General features: G+C 32.0%; 3 protein-coding genes and 1 long non-coding RNA gene across 5 annotated transcripts; all 4 read right to left on the reverse strand.

Annotated features, from left to right (window-relative positions):
- Window positions 1-461: 461 nt before the first annotated feature.
- Window positions 462-4,167, reverse strand: LOC105135795 (uncharacterized). 2 transcript variants are annotated; one of them, XM_011040834.1, is made up of 2 exons: window positions 2,754-4,167; window positions 462-897 (listed from the first exon to the last, which is right to left on the reverse strand). In XM_011040834.1, the coding sequence occupies exon 1, from the start codon at window positions 3,986-3,988 to the stop codon at window positions 2,822-2,824; it is 1,167 nt and encodes a 388-aa protein (XP_011039136.1). In that variant the 5' UTR covers window positions 3,989-4,167; the 3' UTR covers window positions 462-897; window positions 2,754-2,821. The 2 variants fall into 2 exon arrangements, with proteins under 2 accessions (XP_011039136.1, XP_011039134.1); XM_011040832.1 differs by lacking the exon at window positions 462-897 and adding an exon at window positions 1,538-1,870.
- A 6,229-nt stretch (window positions 4,168-10,396) lies between these two features.
- Window positions 10,397-11,734, reverse strand: LOC105135796 (uncharacterized). Its single transcript, XM_011040835.1, has one exon. The coding sequence runs from the start codon at window positions 11,689-11,691 to the stop codon at window positions 10,525-10,527; it is 1,167 nt and encodes a 388-aa protein (XP_011039137.1). The 5' UTR covers window positions 11,692-11,734; the 3' UTR covers window positions 10,397-10,524.
- An 8,178-nt stretch (window positions 11,735-19,912) lies between these two features.
- LOC105135798 (prostaglandin E synthase 2-like) lies at window positions 19,913-25,397 on the reverse strand. Its single transcript, XM_011040836.1, has 6 exons — window positions 24,883-25,397; window positions 24,649-24,783; window positions 24,417-24,510; window positions 22,207-22,301; window positions 20,662-20,829; window positions 19,913-20,438 (listed from the first exon to the last, which is right to left on the reverse strand). The coding sequence occupies exons 1-6, from the start codon at window positions 25,211-25,213 to the stop codon at window positions 20,278-20,280; spliced, it is 984 nt and encodes a 327-aa protein (XP_011039138.1). The 5' UTR covers window positions 25,214-25,397; the 3' UTR covers window positions 19,913-20,277.
- On the reverse strand, window positions 22,664-23,687 carry LOC105135797 (uncharacterized). The gene is made up of 2 exons (XR_844244.1): window positions 23,630-23,687; window positions 22,664-23,590 (listed from the first exon to the last, which is right to left on the reverse strand). It is a non-coding gene; the product is annotated as an uncharacterized LOC105135797 (long non-coding RNA).
- Window positions 25,398-27,271: the final 1,874 nt, after the last annotated feature.

The following is a 27,271-nucleotide window of genomic DNA, read 5'->3' on the forward strand; positions in this document are numbered from 1 at the left end:
GACAATCCAAATATATTACTTTCAAGAAATTAAAAAGAAGAAATAGGAGTCATAAAACCCTAACTTTCTAGGCAAAAAAGAATTTACGAAGGGAAGTGGAGGGAGATACAAGATCTGACAATCCAAATATATTACTTTCAATAAATTAAAAAGAAATATGAGCAATAAAATCCTAACTTTCTAGTAAAAAAAAGAATTTACAAAGGGAAGTGGAGGGAGATACAGGTCGGAGACGGCGAAGGTGAGGGCGGTGAGAGGGTGAGGAGCTTTAGGAGGAGGGGGCTGCGGCGGAGGAACTAGCAGAAGCTTCTCGATAAAAGCGCCAAAATCTTGTCTAATAATAGATTTCTTAAACTTTTTAGTCATTAACAAAATCCCAGCCAGTCCTAATCCTAATAACACCCATAGATGTGCAGAATTCGACGCCATCTACTTACTGCTGCTACTGTTTTCTTTATATATTTTTATTTTAATTTTAGAGTAAATAAGGAAAAGGCAAAAACCCTAGACTAGAGGGCACAGAAGGAGAGGAGCAAAAAGGAGCACTCCTCCTCCTGGACAATGATAGAAGGGATAGACAAGAGAGTGACATTTTTATGTTTGTGTAATGTGCAGACGGAATTTAGAAATCTGCTTCTAATTTTTTGTTATTCTGTTTTTTGGTCCATCCATTTTTTGATATTCCTCATCTTGGTCCTTTCGCTCATTCGGGAATGGCAGGTGCGAGTGGGATTTTGAATTTTGATTACATGGACAAGGTGGGTTCTAGTGCAAGCAAGCTTTACCTTTATTATAAGCAAGAAGCTCTCACTGTGGTTTTCGTCAAAGCTTGTACCAGAAGTCTCATTCAGCAGCCACAGGCATGCATGAGGCCACTTCTTCGCCTTCTTCCTCTGACTTGATGCTGGAAATTTGGAAGTGTGGAATTAATTATTTTTTAAAATATTTTTTATTTAAAAATATATTAAAATAATCTAAAAATATAAAAAATAGTAAATTTAAATAAAAAAAAATCAAAATTATATGGAACGTGGTTTCACCACATTCGAACGTTCCAATACAGTATCTTTGGATGACGACAGACCCCAGTATCTCTCTTTTATTTAAAAAATAAATGAAGTTAATTTTGTTATCAAAAGAAACTTGTTACGCAGGATAGATTCTGGAATTTCTAGGAAGCTTTATGCACAATTTCAGAGATTTATTACGCAGGATAGATTCTGGAATTTCCAGAAGCTTTATGCACATTTTCAGAGATATTTAAAAGTGTAATGATAATTATTTTTTAAAATATATTTATGAATGATTGGCACCACCTGTGTTTCATGCAAAAGTTGTGATGAAACCAGGGATCATTCGATTTTGATTATGCCTTCTCCAAGGCAGTGTGGCTGCTTAGGTTCTATGGCGATGATAGCAGTCAAATATATACTTCATTGGGAGAGGACATTACCATTATTATTACCATTATAATCCTACCACATTCTTGGTTGATCCCGAAAGATTTTTGGCCACCATCATTTAAGAAGATATTCAATTCAGATACAGCTGAAATTTCATCACTAATACCACCACAATACTGGTAATGATTTTTAAGATCCAAATAATGAAACACCGCTTCAAGATTCTTCATCCATGGGTCAGAGGATCAGAAATCGTTTCTTTCTTCGGAGTTGGACTACAAGAAGGTGATACAGAAATTCCTAATGCACAGATCAAGGTTATGAATTCAAATCCTTGTAAGCTTCCCTACAGTATTGTCCATTAATATCATGTGCCCCTCCCCAGTTCTCCACCAACCGAAATTCAAATGGGCTAACGGACGGGACTTAAGACTCCAAATACAGCAACAAATCTTAGAGTAGCTTTGCTACCATCAATAAGAACAGAGAAATATCAGATTAAGATCTAAAACCTTATATGAACCTTATATGACACCCCATCAAATGATATTTAATCTTCAACCTACGAGAAGAGAAGCTGTGCCACAAAAAGCTCAACATGCAACAATGAGAAAAAGGAAAAGAACAATAGAAAGAAATAAACCCGGGATTTTTTATAAGCATTGTTAATGAGGTCAGTAAGAAAGCTGAGGGTGGAGGGTTCCATGAAAATAAGAATAGAACAATCAATGGCGCCAAGTATATTCCGATAAAGTGGTGAAGACTGATGCAATAAGTTGAACTTCAAAATAAAACGGATACACAAAAATGAGCAGGAGCATCAGCCTGCATGCATGCGAACAGAGAGAGCCAGGGCTCTAGTTTTCTGTACCTTAAACATCCGACATCCTGAGGAAATTACTGCCATGCTTCCTAGGCTGATGCAAATGCTCACGAGAATGATGAGATTGAGTTTAGATGAGGAACCATGAATTCAAAATCCTTTATCTAAATTCTAGCATATGAACTTCCAATCATGTCATGATTACAACATCAAAATCCCACATACTGGAACACCATTTAAAAACATCAATTTCAGTACTCTAGCATGACTTTGATAAATGAAATGGAAAAGGAAGATAGCTACACCATTAATGGATCCACAGATCTTCTCAAGAAGACACCAAAGAATGGAAACCATCATTTTTTTCCTTCGTGCTGGTGAACAAAGATACTTACAGCAGACACCAAAATTAATGTAGTGGCGGGGTTGCAAAATAGAACAAGGAGATACAACATTGCGTAGATCTCGATATTCAATGGAGAAAATGACGACTTGCAGAGCCAAAAAAAATAATTAGTTTGACTTACCCTTGGAGTCGCATTACAGTATCCAAGGAAATCTGGGGGAAATTCCACAAAACGATTCCATTTCCATGTCATTTTGCAAGATCTGATTGATCTCTATATAGCTTTAATAGCTGGGGGGCTTCATCAAAACAATTCACGAACTTCTCAAGGAACAACTTCTCAGAATACACAAACAAAGTATTCAAGTTAGGCTTCTTGTCAATCAACTTATTCCTTAACAGAAAATGAAGAACCAAAGCCCTTGGTATGAGTCTCTTCTCCAAGCTATACATCAAAAGATTTGGGTGTTTTGCAAGATATAAAGACTCACAATCCATTTTCTCAACGAAAAATTTCATCACTGCCATAATCTTACTCTCCGATGTCATCAAGCTCCACGGGTTCTTTCTGAAAGCAACAAGAATGTCTTTCTCAGACCAACCCCAACTCTTATAAACAACAGCCTTTCTTTCCCACCCAGCTTTTCCCAATTGACTCAATACCACCACTGCTCTAATAAACTCTGCACTAGAAGGATCATAACCCATTTCTCTAACTTCCTCGACGCACTTTCTGAAATGATTTAGGCATACACCGATAGACCTAGGCCAGTTGCAAATTAAGGACGCAATCTGTGTTCTGGGAACTCCATGATCTTGCAAAAGGTTGATAAAAGGTTTCAAATATCTGTCACCGTGACGAAAAAGAATAAACGGGTCATTTCTGGCAGCAGAAATGACTTTGCTGTCGGATAGAAGCAGATCACTAAGTAAGTTGAAATTAGGAGTTACATGATTTTGCAAGCTTCTGCCTAAGAGAAGAGGGCATCCGCTTAAAATGTGGGCAATATCAGCGTTTGACATGCCTTTAGAATAAAAAAACTCGAGTCTTGGAAAGAGGGTTTTGTCAGGATTGCACGAAAGGACTCGTGGATATCTTTTAATTAGTCTAAAGATATCGGCATCACAAAAACCATAGCGCTTGAACATGTGAATCACTGCGTCAGGTTGATCTGGGGTTTCAAAAGTGAGACGTTTAGAAGCTGAAAGAGCAGATGCTAGAGAGAACCCACATTTATTTATGAGGTAACAGACTGGGAATGATTGTTGATTTGGATTTGCTTCACTGGAGACACATCTGGCATTCATAAACAGGTTTTGAAGCAAATAATGTTTGTGTTTTAGCATGAGTGTAGTAGCCGTAGTTTGTCCCCCACTCCCATGGTGGAGAATGGTTTTGTAGAGAAAATAAAACATTGGAAATCGAATCAAATGAAATGAGATTCAGTTCCAGGTAGCATCAGAAGAAGGATAAGAGAAAACTAACCTCTTTCTCGAGAGAAGAGATAAAGAAGAAAATGGGAATTGGACTAAACCCTTCAGTTTTCGGAGAAGACCAAGAGCAGAACCCTAGAGGACTTGGACAACCAAAAAAACTTTGCAAAACGCGTCGTTTCGTTACTATTTTAAAATACAAAAATAGAGATAATAGAAATAAAAGGAACATGTCTCCTTGTACATTTTCAGAATCAAATTTCTATTATTCCTTTTTAATAAACATGTTTATGTTATTATTATTTTTATTTTTTCTGTACAGTAACTATATATTATCCAAATATTTAAAAAAAAAAAAAACTAATTGGAGAAGAGGACAAAGAAGATGTGAAGATTACAAGCACACTCGGGATATTAAATAAATCAATTATAATTATAATGGCAAACCAATAAAAAAAATTTAAAAAAAAAATTTGTTGATTATATAAATAGTATGAAATCAAGTGTACCATTTTGCCATGCTTAAACCTCGAGAAAATCAGACTAATTTTTCATCATTACATTTTCTAAATGTCTATCATGTCTTGAAACTAACCAAATGTCCAAGAGAAAAAATTATACTTAAACCATATGGGACATTTGTTAGAAGAGTTCTAAAAGTATTAAAAGGAGGGGAGTTTTTACTGCATCACCTCACAAATTACTATTCATTTTAATGATGATTTTTATTTTTTATTTTTTTGTAAATCTATTTTTTTTTAATTTTAATTTTATTTTTTCATAATATTTAGTTTTCTTAATAATTAAATTTTATGATTTGTTTTGATTTATTTTTTATAAGGTTATTTTAACCTCATAATCTAGATCGTGAGTTTAATAAATTAAATTAACTCAAGGTTTTTTGATTAATTTTTTTAATTTTATATTTTTATATTTTTATTAATTGTGAATTAGATTTCATAATTTTTTTTATTTTGGTTTTTTTTTTATAAAGTAATCCTGATTTCATGTTTTAAATCATGTATTTGATGAGTTAACTCGAATTTACTTAATTCATATTTTTAGTTTTTTTTTTAATTTCATCTTTTTTTATTAGAAATTGTGCTTTATAACTTATTTTAATTTGTTTTTTATGAGTTATCACAACCTTAAAATTAGATTATAGGTTTCTTGATTAACTCAGAATATCTCAGGTCCTTTTTTTACATGTTTTTTATAAAATTATTTTTGTCTTATAACCTGGGTCATGATTTAAAATATTAACCCAGATTGATTCTGGCTTTTTTTATGTACTTTATTAATTGATTTTTTTTTGTTTAATTTTATTATTCGATATTGAGTTGATTAAAATTTAAATTATATAATTTATTTTAATTTATTTTCTATAGAGTTAGTTTAGTCTCTAACCCGGGTCGCTCATTTGACAAATTGATTGAGATTATTTTCTGAGTTTTTTTTATTAATTTGTTTTTAATTTCATCTCTTAACATTAAATATATTAAAAATTTAATTTTATAATTTATTTTAAATTAATTTTTACAAAAACTAATTATCAGTTCTATTGCTACATAAAAAAAAGTCCTGGTCTATGAAAACTCTTTAAATTTATTTAATTAATATTTATTAAATAAAAAAAATATACCAAGTGTCTTTTAACATAACTAGTTTTTACGTCCGTGCTTTGCAGCGGGAAAAAAGATTGGGCTTTTGTTTTTAGATGTTTTGGTACTAGCATGTATGCTCTTTTTTTTTTTTTTCTGTTTTTTTACATTCTCGAGTTTGTAAAATCTAAACACAAATTAGTTATAAAACATAACAAAAGAGATCTAATAGGGCTTTGTGGATCACTGGGCAGCCATAATTTTGTTAACAAACTATAATCCAAATTGCAAACCCTTTCCACATTATGTTTTTGTTCACTTGTTGCTCTCAACCTACGTTGTGATTTATTTTTGCTTTCAGACTATCGTGGACAGCAGCAAGTATAAGGGAAATAAATCTCATTATATGCTTTAGTATCTATATGATTATAATCACTTAAAATATGGCATGAACACCGCGTACCAACAGGCAAGATGTTGTCCAGGCTACAGCTCAAAGTAGTGTTTTAAAGGTGTGTTTGGTATTGCTATTATTGTTATAGTTGTAATTTTAAAAAAATATTTTATAAAAAATATTTTTAGTTGAGGTTGGTTTAGAAAAATATATATTTGATTAAAACTGTAGTTGAAATTAAGACTGAATAAAAAGTAATTTAATGTGTCTAGTTAAAAAAATATTTTTTAAATTGAGGTTATAAACTAATTAAAAAATATTTTTAATTTAAATATTATAGATTTAACTATTATTATTACATCATGAAATAAATAATATTGATATCAAATATTTTTTATTATTCCATTAAACTATATGCAATGTCATCACATACGAAATCTATCCAACAATAACTATATTTTTCATGGTTTCTTAAGCACACAACAACAAAAATTGAATTTTTTATTACGTCATCAGACGATCCCTTTTTAATTTTTTTTTAATAAAACACAATTAAAATAAAAATAAAAATTATTTTTTTTAACTAGGTCGAACCCAGCAAGAACATAATTGGAATTGCGATAAAATTCCACAAATATTATGTCATCATGCGATATCCTTCTAATTTATTTAGTATTATTAAATAATATTAAATACTAGTTTTTCAAGTAAAACTCTATTTTAAAAAAAAATATTTTACAATTTCATTACTTACAAAATTCATTCGACAAAAACTATAGTTTTCATGATTTTTTGAGCATGCAATAAAATTAGTTAAAATATTATCAGGAATAAAAATGAGATTACAGTACCAGTAAATTTAATTTACTTTAAACTAATTTCTTTAAAAAATAAAAAAAATTATTATTCACGTTCACGTAAATAGTGCTAGTAAAATCACTTAACTACACTGGTTTTTAAAAAAAAACCAAACTTTTCCTGATTTTTTGAAATAATTAAAAAAACACTAAACTTTTTCTAGTTTTTCAAAGAAAAAAAACCGATTTAAGTTTAAGTAATAAATAAAAGTGAATTAAAATTCACTCGTACTATATAGCGGAGCATGACTCCACTATTCACTGAACAGTGGAGTATAACTCCACTGTTACAGCTTCTCACCTCGAGAGAAGTAGTCAAATGCTGCTTCTTCAAAATCTGCAGTTTCATTTTAATTTGTAGTGAGTCCTATTAATAAAAAAAAAATTCTTGTTAAATAATATTACATGTAGCTGTGGGTGAACCTCACTCGCATTCTCGTTACCAAATAGACACTATATCTATTTATTTTTAGGTTTTAAAAGTATATTTAAAAAAATTATGATAGTGATTTTGTTTTAAAATATTTTTTACTTAAAAATATATTAAAATAATATTTTTTTATTTTTTAAAAAATATTTTTAATATTAGTATATTAAAATAATCCAAAAATATTATAATAATAATAATAATTTCAAGCAAGAAAATCAAAAATCTTCAAAAACGCTTTTTAATTACAAAATCAAACACACTATAAGGAGCAGTTTGTTTTTGCAGTTAAAATTGCATTTCGTAATTTCTTGAAATTTTATTTTTGCAGAATTTTTTTAATTTTTTTAATGTGTTAATCTTACAAATAATTTAAAAAAATTAAAAAATTATTACTTTCTTATATTTTAATTATAAAATATTTTAAAAAATAACTATAATTACAGTTAACACCACGAGGAGACTAACATCAACATGAACATCTTACACTCGAAATAACATCTGTATCTCGGGCCAAGCTAGGTTACAAAGGAATAACAAGAAGTATATATTGCCCAAGGAAATAAAAAATTTCGAGGAACTTGCATGCTGTAGCAAGTTTTTCTTTCTTCTTTTCAACGCAGAGAGCATTTCATTAATGGGAATTCAAAGAAATCACCTCATGGGAAAAAAGAAGAAGAAAACGACGATTCAGCTTCCAATGGAACATCCTCCATTGTGACCGTTTTAACAGAATCAGGAGCGGCTACATGAGCAAGGCAAAATGTCCCTTGGCTCTTCGCGCATTCGGCCATAAATCTCCAGAACCTGATGCCATCCATGGTCCTCTGCTAGTGCTGTAAACCATATACAACATCCCTACTTGAAACCATATTACGGGGAGCAGAGAAAACAAGGTTCTTGTGGCTCATCGTGGAACACAAAATAGATGCCTTCTTAACATTCTTCAAAGAGCACAACGCTAAAATTACACCACCAGACCTCCATGTGCACCACATCTACATCCTACAACACCGAGGGCACAAGTAAGAACAGATATGTTAAAAAACCATGAGCCACACAAGAAAGAACCACACAAACCATGAGCCACTCAAGTCAGAACCACAAGCTTTCTCAAAAAAAAAAAAAAAGATGTTCTTTCTAATAAACTTCCATTTTTAATATCAATATCTAAACTAGGTGGAAAATTTGTGAGCTAAATTTAAAACAGCGTTTTATTTATAGACCAGTGAATTCAGCGTCCAGTTCTTCCTCCAGCATATAGATATGTTTATCAGGCCTGCATCAACAGATTTAAGCTTACACCAACTCTCTTTTTTATCATCAATTTCCACTATACAAGCTTACATCCAGTATACTCAAAGAGAAGCTAAAACCAACATTAAATGGATCAATACGACCTATGTCAGGGAATCAAAAATCACTTGCAATAGAAAAAAATGAAAAAACATAGTAGAATTGCATACAAGACGAGGACACAAGCGTAGCAATTGTCGTGCTCAAGCTTCAGTGAAGAGCAAGGAAATTAGAGAAGCCAAAGAAAAAATGTGAATCAGTCATGAGATTTAGATGCATTGCTCTAAGTAGTGCGTGATTACTGTCCAGTATAGAAGAGACATAGATAGTTGAGAAAGAGAAATAAAAAAGGGAAACGAAAATACAACCATGCTCGGTAATGAACTACAAGCTACAAGCTAAAATGATTGTTTTTGTATCAGGGTTTAGGTTTAGTTATGGTTAGACAAACATAAAAAAATATATAAAAAAATTATTTTATTTTTAATATATATTATTATCAAACATATATATTTTTAAAAATAATTAAATTGTTTTTTTATTTTAGTTTATATTGAGTGTTGAAATTAATAATATTATAATAATTCTAATTATAACATCAGAACTGAATTTACGAACTGACCTGAGACCTGGACTAATACTAGTTTAAAAAAAAATAAAAAAAAGTTAACTTAACCTGACCTAATAAAAAAACCATGTTAACTTGAGATAAAATATGGGTAAAAAGCCAATTAAATTAAAAAAAAAAAAGATCAAAACAACATTACTTTGATTATTTAAAAAAATAAACAGGGTCAGAGATGACTCTCCTATCTCACGACTTGAACTTTGCCTCTAATTAACTCTTGAGTCGAGTTTTTAAATTATTATAATAATTATTTTTAGTTGTACATTGACTCAGATCAACCCGTTTTGACCCACCTAACTTGTGACATGAGTTTTGCCATAGTTAACCTCCAAGTTGAGTTTTAAAACTATAATAATAAAAACTTTTATCCTTGCATTAATCCGAGTTAACCCTCCTGATCTGTGACCTAAGTTTTATCTCGAGTTGACTCCCAATTAAAATTTTAAACTATAATAATAATTATTTTTATTTTATGTTGACTCGGGTCAACTTTGGTTAACTCTCTGGCTACTAGACTTAGGTCTTACCACAAATCAACCCCCAAATCAAGTTTTAAAATTATGATAATAGCTATTTTTGTCCTTACTTCGACCAAGATCAATAATTAACCCTACTTATGACTCGAGTCTTACCTCAAGCCAACCCTCAAATCAAATTTTAAAACTATTTTGTCCTTACTTCGACCAAGATCAATAATTAACCCTACTTATGACTCGAATCTTACCTCAAGCCAACCCTCAAATCAAATTTTAAAACTATAATAATTACCATTTTTATTTTTACGCTAACTTAGATCAACATGTGTTAACCCAACCCATAACCCGAGTTTTGTCCCAAATAGATTCCTGAATTGGATTTTAAAATTATAATAATTATTATCTTATGCTTATATGTCTTAATTGAACAATTAATTAATAGCTTTTTACAATGATATATTAAAAATAAAATGTAATAAATATAATCTCTAAAAGCATATTCCCTCTATACCTCTTGTTTCGAAAATATAAAAATAACTCTAGAATTATCTCATAAACATATTTATCTATATATCTCAATCTTTTTCTCCAATGTAGATTTATGTTTCTACGGTCTTTGTCTTTTTTATCTTATAATAATAACTCTTTTATCTTAGAATAATAACTAAACAGTCTTTGTTTCTTTTATTTTAGAATAATAATTCTTTTATCTTAGAATAATAACTAAACGATACCGATGGTAAAAACATACATCCCAGTATCCAAAGTAATCAAATAAAACAACAAATCAGCATGAGTGCAAACCATAATGTGACATTTATCCCTACCAAGTTTCCATGTCATTTTGAAAGATTCAGTTTTTCCCTGTAGAGTTTTAATAGCTGTGGAGCTTCATCAAAACCATCCACGAACTTATGAAGAAATGACTTCTCCGAATACTTAAACAAAGTGGCCAAGTTAGGCTTTTCATCAATCAACTTATTTGATTGTAGGAATTTAAGGACAGAAGCCCTTGGTATAAGCCTCTTCTCCAAGCTCAGCAACAAAAGAATTGGATGTTTGGCAACATAAGAAGACTCACAGCCCATATTGGTAACCAAAAAGTCCATCCCTGCCATAATCTTATTCTCGGAACTCATCATACACCACGGATTCCTTTTGAAAGCAGCCAGAATCTCTTCGTCTGACCAACCCCATCTCTTGTAAACACCGACCTTCTTTTCCCATCCAGATTTACTCTGCCCAGACCGTGCCAGCACTGCTAGAGTAAACACTAACTTGGAAGGGTCAAAACCCATTTCTTTTACCGTTTCAACAGTATTTCTAAAACGAATTGGACAAACTCTCACAGTCCTAGGCCACTTATAAATTAAGGAAGCAATATGTGATTTGGGAATTCCATTTTCTCTCAAAATGCTGACGTAAGGTTGCAAATAGTTCTCAGGACGATGATAGATAATAAACGGATAGGTTTTGGCAACAGTAATTGCCTTGTCATTGGATTGAAGCAAATCACTAAGGAAGTTAAAAGTAGGAGTTATAATGTTTTCCAAGCTTCTATGCAAAAGAGGAGGAATTATGCAGAAAATGGTGGCAAGTTCAGTGCTTGACATGCCTCTGGAGAGAAAAAAATCCAGTCTAGGCAAAAGGGTTTTGTCAGGATTACAAGAAAGCACCTTCGGGAATTTCTTAACGAGTTTAAAGATTTTGTCTTCGGGGAAACCATAGCGCCTGAATGTGTCGATGACTGAGTCAGGTTTATCTGGGGTTTCGAATTTGAGATGCTTGGAAGCTGATAGAGCAGATTCTGGAGAGAACCCACATTTTTCTATGAGATAAGAGGCTGCAAATGAGTGTTGATTTGGATTTGCAGTGCTTGAGATGCATCTGGTAAATGGTAACAAGAATAATTGGTGGCTGTTGGCTTCAATGAAATGGGTTGGTGAGAGTCTCAAGTAGTGTATTCCATGATGATGGACAATTGTTTTGCAAAAACAATAAGACATCGGAGATCAAAGGAAATGAAATTCAACTAGCAAGAGCAGAGGGACTGACCTCTTTGTGCAAAGGGAATCCGCGGCCGACAATCGAGAAGTGAGCTAAACAATTCAACCTCGCCCCCGCAGCTCCTATTTGATGCGCAAAAGCGGCCTCTTCACGCTTAACTAGGGATACCAATGGCTCATCCATCCCAATTTTTTACACGTGAGTTCGGAATTATCTTACGACTGTATATTACATTAAGGGTAAGAGATTGTTTTTATTTAATTTTTTTTTTAAATATAGTAAAATAATATGTTATTTTATTTTTTAAAATTTATTTTTAATATCAGAATATTAAAATAATTTAAAAAAAAATCAAAAATTTAAAAATTATTACTTAACTACTGTACCAAACACTCCTTAAACTAAAAAAAACTGAAAGATTTATTTATCAAATCCTCTAACGTAATATTGTTTTGTATTTTTTTTATTCCTTGAAATTTTTAATTTAATTACCAAATTTTTTTAAAATTTTATTTTTATGCATCTTTATTTTAGTTTTGGACTTAATAATTTGTTTTGATTAACTTATTATAAGGTTTTTGGGATGTCAACATTTAGTTAAAGATTAATTTTGGAAAAACAAAAATTGACTTTATTAATTAAAAAGTATTGAAAATAAAAGGATTTGTAAACTTCATGCAAAGTAGCTTAATTTACCAACAAAAAAAATAAATTAAAAGAAAAATCTTTATGACTGTGAGTGAAATTCCTAGTTGATTAATGTAAAAACTCGGATGAAATAAAAATTTAAATGGATATATGAAAAGTGATGGCAACCAAAGATTGAAAAGAAATTTAAATGGATATAATTTAGAGAGAAGTTTGTGAAATTTTGCCTTTTCTCTTCTTTCTTTCTCTCAATTTCCTTAGATTATAGGGCATGGAATATGATTAAGTATTTGTTATCAAATATAAGAGCATCTCCAAGATAAACAAACAGCCAAAAAAAATATATTATATTTTTAATTTTTTGGTTTGTTTCTATCCATTCCAACTAAGTAATTATATTAACGGTTAAAATAGCTACTGAACACCATAAATATATAGCAAAAAGTAAATATAAATAACAATGTTAGTTACTATTTTTTTCTCTGTTGATTTATATTTGTTGATCAATATCTTTATTTTGTATTCATTTGGCCAATGTTAATTTTTTTTCATTTAAAAGCAGAACAAACAGAAAAATAAAAAGACACCATTTAAGCAAAATAGAAGAAAAAAACTTACTTGCAAATTTCATCCTTTTCTCCGATTTAAAAAAATAAGAATTAATTGTTTTTTAATTAATTAATAATATCAATTATGTTAATTAACTGAAATTAAAAGGTATATTTGCTTAAAGACTTTTTCTTCTTTCTTTCTTTTTTTGCATCTCTTGATTTTTATTTGCTATTTGTAATGATTTTTATTTCTTTATTATTTTATGTTTTTGATATGGATTAAGGAAAATAATTTTTATTTATATTGTTATCTTTGACAAAATTAAAAGAAAATAATGGTGGTAGCTAATATTAATAAAAACATGAAGTGACATATCTTAATTTTATTTTTTATTGTCTATTTTAATTTGAAGTCAATTATATTTTGTCTTATTAAAAATATAATTAAACCAAGTGATTAGATTAATTGTATGATTAGATTAATGTTAGAACAAGTAGAAGGCAATTCTTATTATTAATTCACATGTATGGAAACTACAAAATTGCTAGATATTGAATGTGAGCTTCTTTTACACCATTTTATAAGGTTTTAACTAGAATTTTTTTTTTCTAATGTAAATGGATTCAAATTTTCTAAACTTTTTTACCAACTTTCTTACGAGCGAGTTAGAAGATATTCTCTCTCAACCAAGTAATTCTAATCAATTAATTAATAACTTAACATATCAAATTTAAATGTCAATACAATAAAAAAAATCCACAAAGAAGTAAAAACTTCTCACCAGAAAAAGATTGTTTACTTGTTTATGCTTGGTTAAATACAAATAAAGATCCAATTGCAAGAGTTGAACAACAAATAAAATAATTATAGGATCGCGTACATGCTTACTCTGTAGAGAATGAAGGAAATATGAATAATCGTTTAGAAATAAGCATCTCAAGTAAATGACAAGAAATAAATAGAAAAGTCGGTAAATTTGTTGGATTTGTTATTCAAATTGAAAATCGTTATCAAAATGGAATGATCGAAGAATTAAGAGTAATTTTAATATTTATTTTCATGTTAAATTATTTGATATATTTTTTAACATTATTGAATTTCTTTAATTTTTTACCAGATTAATGATGCTTGGTAAATGTATACTTTTTATGTTGGCAAGCAATTTTAACTAGAATATTATTGGGTTATCTTAAGAAAAGAACTCAAATGGTAAATTAACACCCAAATATTCATATAAATAAATTTTAAATTTAATTTTAAATTATATCTTTTAACTTTCATAATACTTCATTAATTTTATATTACTTTTATAAATTACTCATATTAATTATATAATTAATAACATCATAATTATATTATATATAAAATATCTAAATTAGTTATATAATTATATTAAAATTAATTTAATATGAAATATATTAAAATATAATTAACTTTTCTAAATAGCTTTTTACCATCAGAATATATATAATTAAAAAAATTATATTTATACTATTTAAAAAATAATTTGATCAATTTAACTCTTTAATATAACATTTCTAGTTAAAAATGCCCTTATAAACCAAATTAGAGGAATCCGGAGAGAAAGAGGGGTTGGAAGTCTCTTGACTATAGGGGAAAAAATGTCAATTTTGAAGTGAAGAAGAGGATTGTTTGGAATTGGTTGCAAAGACTCATTAATTTTGGGCTAATTAGCAAGGGTAAGATGTTCTTTTCCTAGTAATTCCACCTTTGCTCTTGTTTTTTCCTAGGGGATTGAAATGGAAAAGTTAGGGCTTATGATATTTTTGTATTAAAATGTTAATTGGGTTGATTGTTATTGATATTGAGTTATAAAAAGTGCATAATAATGGTTTAATTTGGATCAATTACATGAGGAATTATTTAATGTGAAACATTTTTATAATAAAATAAAATGAAATGAAAAATGAAATAATAAAAAATAAAAATGAAAATGTTTTACATTACTAACTTTATTTAAAAAATATCATGAACTTCACTATCAATGACAATTTACTTTCTAACATATTTTTCATAAAATACCAACTTTAAATAATTATTTTCAAGTGATCTTCATCAAAATAACCAAACTTGAACCCATTCAAAGTCCTATTTTGCACGAAAAACAGAGGGAATCAAACATAACTTCCAAACACAATTCTATTATTTATGCGAAATGGGAGGAGATTGATATGATTCTTCACCTGTCATGATTGAAAGTCGCACACGTTGAAGAGCAGAGGTGGAGAGCAAAGCTTTGATATTTCCTTTATGTTTTATTTAATTGCAAATGAAATAGTCAATGAATAATTACTTACTCCATCGAAGAGGCATTGCAGAATAATACAAACACCCTCTTTCCAGCCTCTGTTCTTCTTCTTCTTCTTCGGATTCCTTTCCCAAATTATGTTTTTATCAGTGGTATTAGAGCCGGTTCGGTTCATGGATACACACAGTAAAACCAACGTGGAGTTTCGTAACGAGGTCAATAAAGCCGTTACCCGTCACGATACCAGCTTCAAGGAATTAAACCATAATTTTGGACGAGTCAGTACTGCCCTATAAAGAGTCATGGCTGAGCTGCAGGCAATGCGAATTGCCCAATCTAATCACACATCTGACAAAGAAGTTAATCCATTCGCAGTAGGAGAGCCTTCCCACTACAAGCCTTCTGCATCAACCACCTCCATTACAAACCGGAATCACACTCACCTCAAGTTGAACTTTCCAATTTTTGCAGGCGAAGATGAGGATTGCACAGGTTGGATTTTCAAGGCTGAGCAGTATTTTGAATTTAAGAATATTGAATCTTCACGACAGGTATAAATGGCATCATTTCATCTGGGAAACGTCGCTCTTCAATGGTATCCTTAGTATACAAAAAATAGGGGTCCATTGCATTGGGACGAGTTCACCAAAGCCCTCCTCCACCATTTTAGACCAACGAATTATGATGATCGATTAGAAGCATTGTCTTATTTTAGACAAATGTCAACAATTAATGCTTACCAAGAGGCATTCAAAAAATTATCCCACAAGGTAGATGATCTTCTAGAAAAAATTTTGGTAGGTTGTTTTATTACATGATTGAAAGATGACATTCAATTGGATGTACGTGTTAAGCAACCGAAAATGTTATCGGAAACGGCTAGTGTAGCTTACCTCATTGAAGAATGAAACCAATTTCAGCAAAAACCTGGTAACCAAATTCGACCAGTAACTCCCTCCTACTAACCCCGACCTCAGCAGAGTACCACGGTGGGACTGCTTGGACCTTCCCCCTCTTGACGACCACCTCAAGCGTCTGGAAATCTCAATATACATGTTTGGCGGCTTACGGCACACAAAGCTAGGGAGAGACAGGAAAAGCGATTATGTTTCTATTGTGATGATAAGTGCATGTATGGACACTGTTGTACATGTCCACAAATGTTTATGATGGTTGATGGGTAGACGGAAGAGGAGAGAGTTGATATGGATATGGACATAGAGCCATCAGAAGAAGCCATTCCTGAAATATCGTTTCATGCCTTGGTTGGAACTGCACATCCATTACCTTTCACGTTATTGGGAAGGTCAGAAACAGAGAATTCACAGTGCTCATTGATGAGGGCAGCACCTATAATTTCATCGAAGAATTCGTAGTTACCAAGTTTGGATTACATGTGGTTCGTGGCAAAACAATTCAGGTAACGGTTGGAAACAAAGCAATTATTGAGTGCACTAGATACTGTACGGGACTTCCCCTCTCAATTCAAGGATTCATAGTCGAGTTGATTTCTGCGCACTCCTTATGGCTGTCTGTCAAAGCGTTCTGAGAGTGTAATGGTTAGAGATATTGAATCCAATTCAAAAGTATTACTAGGAACTCAATATGACCTTCATATAATCTCGTCGGACTCGTGTATTACAAGGGATGAGAAGTTTTGAGCTCGCTCCTATGAGTGAAAAAGAATTGTTGCATTTATCAGGTGTGGGGTTTTTTGTTCATGATATTATAGATGAAACACCAATTTAAGAGACCAAAATGCCACCGGATCTTAATAAAATACATCAGAATTTCACATGTGCTTGACAGTTTGATGAACCCGTCGGGTTGCCGCCTACATGCAGTCATGACCATCGAATTTTGTTGCTACCGAACCAGCCACCAGTTAACGTAAGACCTTACAGGTATCCTCACTACTAGAAAACTAAGATCGAGAATTTGGTCAAAGAATTCCTCAAAACTAGAATCATTCGGCCTTGTTGGAGCCCCTTTTGTCACCAATTTTGCTAATCAAAAAGTCAGATTGGTCTTGGCATTTTTTTGTGGATTACAACTAATCAAAAAGTCAGATGGGTCTTGGCATTTTTTTGTGGATTACAAGGCTCTCAATAAGATCACGGTAAAGGGTAAATTTCCAATACGTGTCACTGACGAGTTGTTTGATGAGTTACATGGCGCGAAATGTTTTTCAAAGCTAGACTTGCGTTTTAGGTACCACCAGATCCACGTCCAGCAAGAAGACATTCACAAAACCACCTTTTGAACTCACGATAGGCACTATGAATTTCTAGCGATGCCCTTCGGTATGATGAACGCCGCGGCCTCCTTTTAGAGTCTCATGAACAACATTTTTCGACCACGTTTTGGAAGGTTTATTCTTGTTATTTTTATGATATTCTGACGGATCATCTACAGCACCTAAAACAAGTGCTTCAAATTCTTTATGAGCAACAGCTATATGTCAAGTCCTCGAAGTGTTAGTTTGGAGTGATAGCAGTAGGGTATTTGGTTCAACTAATTTCTTTCAACGACGTGGCAGTAGATCTAACTAAAATACAATCAGTCATAACTTGGTCTGTACCGACCTCACCTAAAAGGTTTCATGGTTTTCTTTGATTGGCTGGTTACTATCGCAAATTTATTAGGGGGCTTGGTGTGATTGTTGTTTCCTTAACAAGGCTTCTAACCAAAAAAAGATTTCACTGGACCGAAGAATCTCTCTTTGCCATTAATCAATTGAAGTATGCTTTTACATCACCTCCAATATTGCGGCTACCAAACTTTACATAGTAGTTCATGATGGAATGTGATACGTGTGAAGATGGTTTAGGTGTTATATTGTCTCAACAGAACCAACCAATAGCTTATTTTAGTGAAGCCTTAAAAGGGAAGGCTACATTACTGTCAACCTGCGACAAAGAAATACTAGTTGTGGTAAAGGCTGTTTAAAAATGACGACCATATCTCTTTGGGAAGCAGTTTGTCATCAAAACAGACCATCGAAGTCTAAAATATCTCCTGGAGCAGAGAATTACTACGCCTTCACAAGCAAGATGGCTATAAAAAATTATGGATTTGATTACTCTATTCAGTACAAGAAAGGCAAATAAAATCATGGCGTGAACGCTCTCTCTCGCATTGTCGCTTTCCAATTTCAGGCCTTGTCTAGTTGTCGACTGGTGGTCAACCCTTCAACATCCGTAGCTAGCAGTTTTGTCAATAATGTGTTATGCGTTTGCATGGTGTGCCTCTCTTTCCACTATCAACGATCACGACAGAATATTTCTTAGTACTTTATGGAAATCTTTGTTCAAACTGTCGTGGACATCATTGTGTTTCAGTTTCAATTCCAATTATCACCCACAATCCGAAAGCCAAACCGAGGTGGTGAATTGCATCCTTGAGCAATATTTATGTTGCTTCACTTTTGACCAGCCTAAAAGATGGATGGAATGGCTCTCGTGGGTGGAATATGGATACAATACTACCATCATTCATCCACTAAATTGTCTCCTTTTGAAGCCGTTTACGGTGTTCCTCCTCCCTCTTCCAGGAACAATAGAAGTCCAAGCATTGGACGGGTTGTTGACCATAAGGGAGGTCATTCTTTATGAACTACGGCATAATTTGTTAGAAGCACAAGTTCGCATGAAGGCACATGCATACTTGCATCGCCGCGAGGTCACTTTTGAGGTAGGCGACTGTATTCTTACGGCTGCAACCTTACCGCCAAAAATTAGTGGCTTTCTGAAGATCGTTGAAATTGCCACCTAGATTTTTTGGACGTTTCAAATTTCTTGCCTGAAGAGGAATGGTGGCGTAGAAACTAGCCCTTCCAGCAAAGGCACAAATACATGATGTTTTTCATGTCAGTTTGCTCAAGAAAAAATTGGGACTAATCTCCAATACTACTACAGTAACCCTTCCTCATGTCTCAACAAATGCATCCTTGCTACCGGAACGTGAGTTCATTTTGAACCGTCGTGTTATTCAAAAGAAAAAAATACCGTTTGAAAACGAAAATTTTGGTTCAATGAAAAGAAGCTTCCCTAGAAGATGCTACGTGGGAAAACTTACCCATGGTTCAGCCTTGAGGACAAGGCCTTTTTAGAGGGATGAATTGATATGATTCTTCAATGGCCTGTCATGACTGAAAGTTGCACACATTGAAGAGCAGACATTGAAGAGCAGAGATGGAGAGGAGAGCTTAGATATTTCCCTTTTGTTTTATTTAATTGCAATTGAAATAGTCAATGAATAATTAGCTGTAATCAAGAAAGTCGTTAAAAGCTTTCCTATATTCAGTTTCACTAGTTCAGTTTCTATTATCATGAGAGATATTGTAATAGTGGCTTATTTAGGCTCATTTATTCTATTTATTCTATTGAATGAGGCATTGCAGAATAACACAAACACAATCTTCCAAACCTCTGTTCTTCTACTGATTCCTTTCCAAGAATTCTGTTCTTATCACAGATGCATAGGGAATTAAGCATGTAAAGGAAATCAAAAGGGACAAGGTATCCGATGCAGATTATACTGCCGTAATTAAGCATCTCCCAAACAAGGGCAACGGAATTGAGCTTCAATTTGCTATTCAGTCTTCTTCTTTCTTTTTCTTTCTTTTTCCCAGTGCTGAACAGATAACAGATTAACCTTTATCAGGGACAAGCTCCAGCAGCAACTGAATTTAGCAGACTGTACACTCAATAATCCAGGCTAAAATATTAAATTTGCATAACAAACGTAGGAATCATAATAGCCCTTTCACCAGGCGAGAAAAAATGGCCAGTTCCAATGACATCCCATCCTCAAATAGGAATTTGTCGAACAATAGTCAAATTGAAATAACGGTAGCTATGTAATGTACCAGTGGAAAATATATCACTATCCGTGGGTAGTTTTACAATCCACACGTAAACTTTCTTTATTTTTTTCACCATATATACGTACAATAATCATTATTTTACCTCCTAAAAATGAGCTTCAATTTTGAATTCTTAAATCACAAAATTGTTCATGATCAAATCGTTGTAAAATCTTTTGGTTCCTGTATTTCACAATACAGTGGTTGTAGAAGCTGGAAGCTAAACGAGTAGCGCAAAATAAATCCACTCTAAGCCTTTATCCTTGCGGATTCCCCCACAGCGTTCTCCACTCTTGTATACCAATCTCCTATTCGAGTTTGCTCCACCATATCTCTACCAGACCTCAGATAGCGGATGGGTCTCAACACCCCAAAAACAGCAAGGTCAGCTAAATTAGGCTTTGACCCCCCTGTGGCATAAAAGAACATCCCATAAATACCTGTCGCATGGCAACTTTGAAAGGTTGTGCAGGGCTAAAATCAGAATCTCAAGCTGAGTCATTTGTCACAACCATGTAATAAAATTTTATGCTTAAAATGGGTTTATGCATGGGTCATAAAGTGAACGCATGCCACATTTATTAATCAAGTAGATCATAGTATGTGAGTGGTGATATAAAGAGTGATGCATACCGAGAAACTCTCGGCCATTCAGAGCAGCCACCCATGTTTCCGCAGCTTCATACAGGGCAGCACGTTCATCAGTAATGTTATATTTCTTCTTCAAATTCTTTGACACAAAATACATTGCAGCAGCTCCGGCATACTTGACTGTGATTCTTTCTGTAAAGCTAAAATTACCTGCATTTACAGGAGAAGTTTACAAGGAAATCAAGATAATTGGATAAAATATATGCCATCTCACTAATAACTTTGGACAGAATAACAGTGTGGTCCTTAAAAGCATAATTCTACAAACATTTAACAACTTGGAATAAGTAAACCTAGAACCTATATGAGATGAGTTCAGGATGACGAAGTAATCATGAAAGAAATGATAGCTGTGACTTGCAAACAAATGAAAGGGATAGCTATAAGAAGTTATTGTGTAAATGTGATCCCTATATAAAACAATTATATACAATTATGAATTTCCTGATCTTAAAAGGCTCCTCAAAACAGCCTACTCATGCTATTACATGAGAAGAGAGATGGTATACAGAAAGTGAAACCAGAATAGCACAATTAAAGCTTGATGGAATCATAGACCATTCCTAGAACATTAAAGACAGGCCAAGGGGATCAATTATTTGATGACCAGAAGTATAACAATGTAGAAATTCCCAATGAAACAGGGGTGTCAAGTCATTTTGTTTCTAATATCCTGACACAATATTCTATACCAGCAACATCAATGTTGCCCTCAAAATAAGATTCCTCTCAAGAACAAAAAAGTTTTCTCACTTCGCTCTTACAAGGAAAATGTCCTGAGAAACAAGTTTGTCATTATCAATTGTTCTACGACACAAATGAAGGCCAACTCTAACATCCTAAGGAATAGAAAATGAGGTGAAACTGCCCAAGAGCTTGGTCACCTTATCATTAACATAATGAATGTCGGCTCAGAAAAATGTGGTCACTATTAGACTAACCAAAAACCTTAAATGATGCACTTCCTATAAAATACGGTGCATTTAGTACATGCAGGTGACAAGCTGTAACTCTTAACTGTCAAACTTTGCACGTCAGTCTTCTTGTAGGAGCAAATAACTTATATGATCATTGCTTTGCAATGTTTTATGGAAAATGTTAAGTTATGTTGTCCATCAATTTACATAGTGTCATATTCGCAAGCATATCATGTTTTTCACCATAATCATCAACGCAACAAAGTTACAGTAATCTACAAACATTAGTTTTGCAAATGCACATGAATATAAATATGCACAAGAATAGGGACTAGGTAGGTAGTTAAGTACTATGTTGTCCAAAAATTGTCAAATATTTTTCCAAGGCATCACAAGTATATGAAGCGAATGCTATAAGAAGAAACATGCCAGACTTTCCTGGTTTAATGATTGAGAAAAAGATTCATATACTAACAGGTACATCTTAATCATGGCACAGAGTCATAAATGGAAAAAAGCAGAAAGTGAACCAAAGAGATCGTTCCAATAAGAGTAAGTCATAGGAAAGCTACAGTTTCATTCAGGTATTCTTATCCATGGACCATCTTACCATTGCTTGTGATATAGTCAAAGGATTCAAGAGCCTCAGAAGTATTGCGATATATGTTTGGAGACAAGACATGTACCAAGTGATTGTCAACCCACCTAATTAAGCAAAAAATAGTATGTTAAGATCGAGCATTAGCATGCCAGAATCAACTAGAAGTTAATTAGTATTGTGCTTGCAAAGAAAGAAAAGAAACAAAAACATGACAAGTTGATAGCTGTTTTATGAGCATCAACAAAAAAATGGCATAAAAATGTCAGACCAAATTATCTAAGCATCACATGTGCAAGAGTATGAGAGTGTTGATTTTCTGACATGGGCAATTATGCATGCATCAGATCACAAGCATGCATGTCGCCAAACACAATTCTACAAATGATACATAACTTCATCTATATGCATAAGCAAACTTAAATAACTGAAATCTTTTTTAGAATTTTTCAGTGCTCTTTTTTTTTTGGTCAATCCAGCAAGTTTATTTGCACATTAAAATATTCGATTTAAGTCCAGAATGAGAAGTTTGTTAGGAAAAAAACCTGATTTAGCTAGTAAACGGTGGCATAGATGTCAAGGTGCACAAGTTACAGCAGGAGAGATGCACCAGTTAAGTACAAGAACCATGAATTAGGGAGAATAAGAAAAGTATTGCTTATCTATTTGAATTTAAAAACACATAAAAAGACTAAAATGATTTTGAAAGGAAAAGGAACAAAAAGAAAGAAACAATGTGGACCTCTGACCCAATGAATTGATGTCATAATCAGTGAGGGAATCGATCCCTAGTCTTAGGAATTCAGTGCTTGCAATTGGCTTATGGTCTGCATGCGGGATGAGAATATTTGAGCTACACAATTTTCTAACACCTATTTTAAGATGTCACAACTCGAGAGATTAATGAACTCATGGTTATGTGAGAGAGTGTTGGTGGTTCAAACCAAACACAGAGAATTCAGTGAACAACCTACCCAACTGCAATCAATTTAACACATGGCTAAGTTTTCATCCAACAAGGCAGACATAACTTAATCATCAAAATCAAGCAAGTTCTAACTCCATATCTTCTGCATGATTAGATTTCACAAAAAGATACAATAATGAAGAACCATTGGAAAACTGATAGATTACCAATTATGGAACTTTGAAAGGGAGATCCAAGGCTGAAATGTAAATGTGCAGGTTTTGACTCAAGGACAGAGGAACTGATACAGGGCGCCCGTATAAATCTAAGAGATAAATTGGATTCAAAAAGAAATTTGAGATAGATATATAGACTTGCATTGAAAAAGAGAAGATTTCCTAAGCTGGGTTCATGAAAATCATGGAAAACTAATCTTCATTACTAATTGGTCAGAAAACCATTCGCATATAGATCTTTTCTTTCGACCATGTACGCATTTTGGGCATATAGATCTTTTCTTTCGACCATGTACACATTTACAGATTGTTTGCCATGAAATGACCACAATATCATTCCCCTAACAAATACATTTAATGTTAAATTTTTCAGTTGTTCAGATACTTGATTGAAAAAAAAAGAAAAAAAGAAATAGGATTCCAAGGGAATTTTAAGAGTTAAGGCACTACTCCCTGCATCATATATCCTTATTTGTTTATTTTATACAGCATACAATTTCTTAGTTTCACATCCATGGATAAGTAGGTTATCGCTCATGTAGCTCCATGGACAGTTAAATTCCATGGATGATGACAAGAATAAGAAACTTTTTATGACACTTTAGTATTGCTAGACACTTAGATTATTAACTTTCCCATGGTAGATAGGTAACCTAATTGAGTACAAAGCCAACCAAAACTCATATTAAAAATCCATTTCTTCTCATGTGACAAGAGCTTAAGTCCAAGCATTACCAATTCATTCAAAATTCTTAAGAATATCCATCTGAACACATTGAGCTCCTTAAAAGCTAAGGTTCAAAACTACTTTTTACATGCTATTCCAAGAATACCAATCCAAAGCATAAAGAATTTTTTTTTTTTTCACCAAAATAAAAGAAAAGGCTTACTGAGGTTAAGACATTGTCAGGAAAATTAATTTGCACTCAATTTAAACATTCCCATTTTATATGATAATAATAAATAAAAATAATATTCCCTATTTATGACGCCACTAATGCAACTGTCTCCATTGAAACCCCAGAAACCAAAATGAGCGAAAAAGAAAACTAAGCCACAGAGCAAAAGAGAGGCCATACCTCCGCCACTTTATCTCTTCATCATCATCCTTATCAGAAGCAGATTCTACAATTTCCTTACCATGTATCTTGTTTCTCAATTTATCAATGATGGCTGCTCACATTCAATTCAAAAAAAGTCAATAATTAACATTTACACCACCAAAATAGAATCTGTCAACACAATTCAAAACCCAAACAATATAACTAACAAAAACCCTTTCCCAATAAAATCACAATAAAAAAAATAAACCTGAAGAGTCGACAAGCTGTTCTCCATCCACCATCAATATAGGAACCTTCTTATAATCAGACCATTTGATCTCTTTCTTGCTAATTGGATTCACTTCCACTACTTTGTATGGTATATCATAGTAATCCAAATAAGCTGAAAATTTACCCCCAAAAAAATCAACAAATTTAAATATAACACTAAAAAAGCTCTAAATTCATAAAAGTATTTCATAATTGCATGCAAAGACGAGACCTTTAACTTTATTGCAAAAAGGACAGGCCTCGTACTGATAAAGAACAACTTCCTTAGGCACGAGCTCGGCCCGTGGTGGCTCCTTGGCGAGGACGTCTTGAGAGAGAGATGCAGCGGCGGCAGCGGAGACTAAGGCCCCGGCGACACCGAGAGACGAGGAGAATGGGTTGAAGATCCGGCGACTGTGGGAACTGCCGGTATTGCTGGTGGTGCTGTAGAGTGCAACAAGGAGGAAGCGGTGGTTGATGGTGGAGAGGGCACCGCCTTCGTGGAGGGTGGGGGTAAGGGTCCGAGAGAGGACGGAAGAGGCGAGAGTGGACGCCCTTCTCATGACCGTGAACAGAAAGGAGAGATCTGTGAAGAAGAGAGGAGGTTTATGTGGGGTTTTTTTATTTTTTGAGATTTTTGTTTTAAGAAATGCGGGTTTTCCCGTTTGTGGGGATGATGGCGTTACTGGCTGGTGACCCAGAGCTGTATCGTACCTTCTTCATTGTTCCATTTTTCACTTTTCAAGTCTTGACTCCAAAAATACAAAAAATGAAAAACAAATATATATATTTCTCTTCTTTTTTTGTCATTTTGGTCCCTTGATTTTTTTATTTCATCCTTTGAAGTTGCATTTATTTGGAATTAAACTTGGTTCCTAAAAAGAGACTTGTTGACTAAAACTAAATTAAAGTTCTAATTTTTAATTTTTAAGTTACTACCTAGAGTTCTTAAATTTTATTTTAAGGTTCCATTTGCTTTAAATATTGAAAATAAACAATAAACTTTTTAAAAAGCAAAACAGGGTTGGGTGTTTTGAGTTTATTAAGTATGTTAGCTCAACGAGTTTTTTTTATTTTGATCTAGTAACGAGTTTAATAAATTTATTATAAAGTTCAAATATGTAATATTGAAAATAAAAAAATGCTAACATAAAGAAAGTTTTTTTAATTGGATGCTAACACATGTAAAAAAAAAAAACAACCTTTTTTTATGCTAACATAGAGACACTTTTTCTTTGTTAAATATTAATATATATTAAAAAATATATTTTTTAATGTTAATGTTGATACAACTCAAATAAAAAGATATTTTTTTGAACTTAATAAATAATAAATATAATATAAATATTATTAGACTTGACTCAAAAACTGCCTAAATATAACCCAAAATATATACTTATATTATAGAAATATTTTTTTAAAATATTTTTTTTTCAATGTAATATATACATACATACATTAATGTTGATATATAACACATAAGATAATAGATATATATATTAAATACCTATAACTTTATAAATAATTTATAAATATTTAAATGTTTTAACTAATAAATAATAAATAGAGTATGAATATGAATAGATATAATCCATATCTACCATTATTATCCTTGTTCTAGAGTGGATCCAAGGGCTTAAATCGTGATTCTTTACATCATAATTACAATTGGCATGTTGGAGCTCATGTTTCTTGTGTTTTTACGCCGTTAATAGGGTTAATTAGAATCGAAAATTAAGCCTGGAGATCAAATGAGAGTCAGCTGTTCATGCTCTTGTTTTAATGTCTGGAAAATCTGCAGAATTAAGGAGCAAAACGACGATGTTTGCTTTGAATATTCAAAAACATGTTCTTCCCTTTTCCATGTGAAACAATGTCGGTTTTTTCTTCGATTTGAATTAGATTTTCTCATTGATTTGGTTTATCTTCAAGACAGTATAATACGCCTATTTTAGTGTATTTTGCAGTAAAATAAATTGGAGAGTTACTGCTTATATTACCAGTGTTTTTCATCTAATTTTTTATTTAATTTAACTTTTAAATTAAAAAAAATTCAATTGAACTTCTTTAATGGTATAAAAAAGTTTTTAAAAAATAAAATTTTTCATAAATTCCATCTTTAAATCTATTTGTTTGTTAAAAAATAGATTCCATCTTTAAATCTATTTGTTTGTTAGAAAATAGTTTTTTTAAAAATAAATTATTTTTTGATATTTAATAATATAATAAAAAATAAACTAAAAAATATTTTCCAATATCATATAAAATAAAATGAGTTGAAAAATTACTTATTAATATTTTATTTTTTTTAATTTTATTAAAATAATAAGAAATAAATCTTACAAATTAAAACCCTAAATAAGAATGAAATTGAAAAAAATATAATTTTATAAATTATCTCAAATAAAATAAATAATAATTAAAATAATAAAGATTAATTTTAAAAAATAAAAAATAAAAAATGAAGAAATTAAAATAATAATTATTATTATTTTATAAATTATTTCAAATAAAATAAATAATAATCAAAAGAATAAAGATCGAGTTTGATAAATAAAAAGTTTCAATTAAAAAATAAAAAAAAAAACAAATAATAATTATAAAAATATGAATTAAAGTGA

The sequence above is a fragment of the Populus euphratica genome, unplaced genomic scaffold (genome assembly GCF_000495115.2).
Source record: "Populus euphratica unplaced genomic scaffold, PopEup_1.0 scaffold221.1, whole genome shotgun sequence".
Taxonomy (NCBI): domain Eukaryota; kingdom Viridiplantae; phylum Streptophyta; class Magnoliopsida; order Malpighiales; family Salicaceae; genus Populus; species Populus euphratica.

Excerpts from the sequence above, each read along its gene's own strand:
- LOC105135795 (XM_011040834.1), bottom strand. The coding sequence starts at position 3,988 with ATGTTTTATTTTCTCTACAAAACCATTCTCCACCATGGGAGTGGGGGA.
- LOC105135798 (XM_011040836.1), bottom strand. The coding sequence starts at position 25,213 with ATGAGAAGGGCGTCCACTCTCGCCTCTTCCGTCCTCTCTCGGACCCTT. Across the intron at positions 24,784-24,882 it reads TTTTTGCAATAAAGTTAAAG|CTTATTTGGATTACTATGAT; the intron begins GTCTCGTCTTTG and ends GTAAATTTTCAG. Across the intron at positions 20,439-20,661 it reads GAATGGCCGAGAGTTTCTCG|GGGGGTCAAAGCCTAATTTA; the intron begins GTATGCATCACT and ends TTTATGCCACAG.
- LOC105135796 (XM_011040835.1), bottom strand. The coding sequence starts at position 11,691 with ATGTCTTATTGTTTTTGCAAAACAATTGTCCATCATCATGGAATACAC.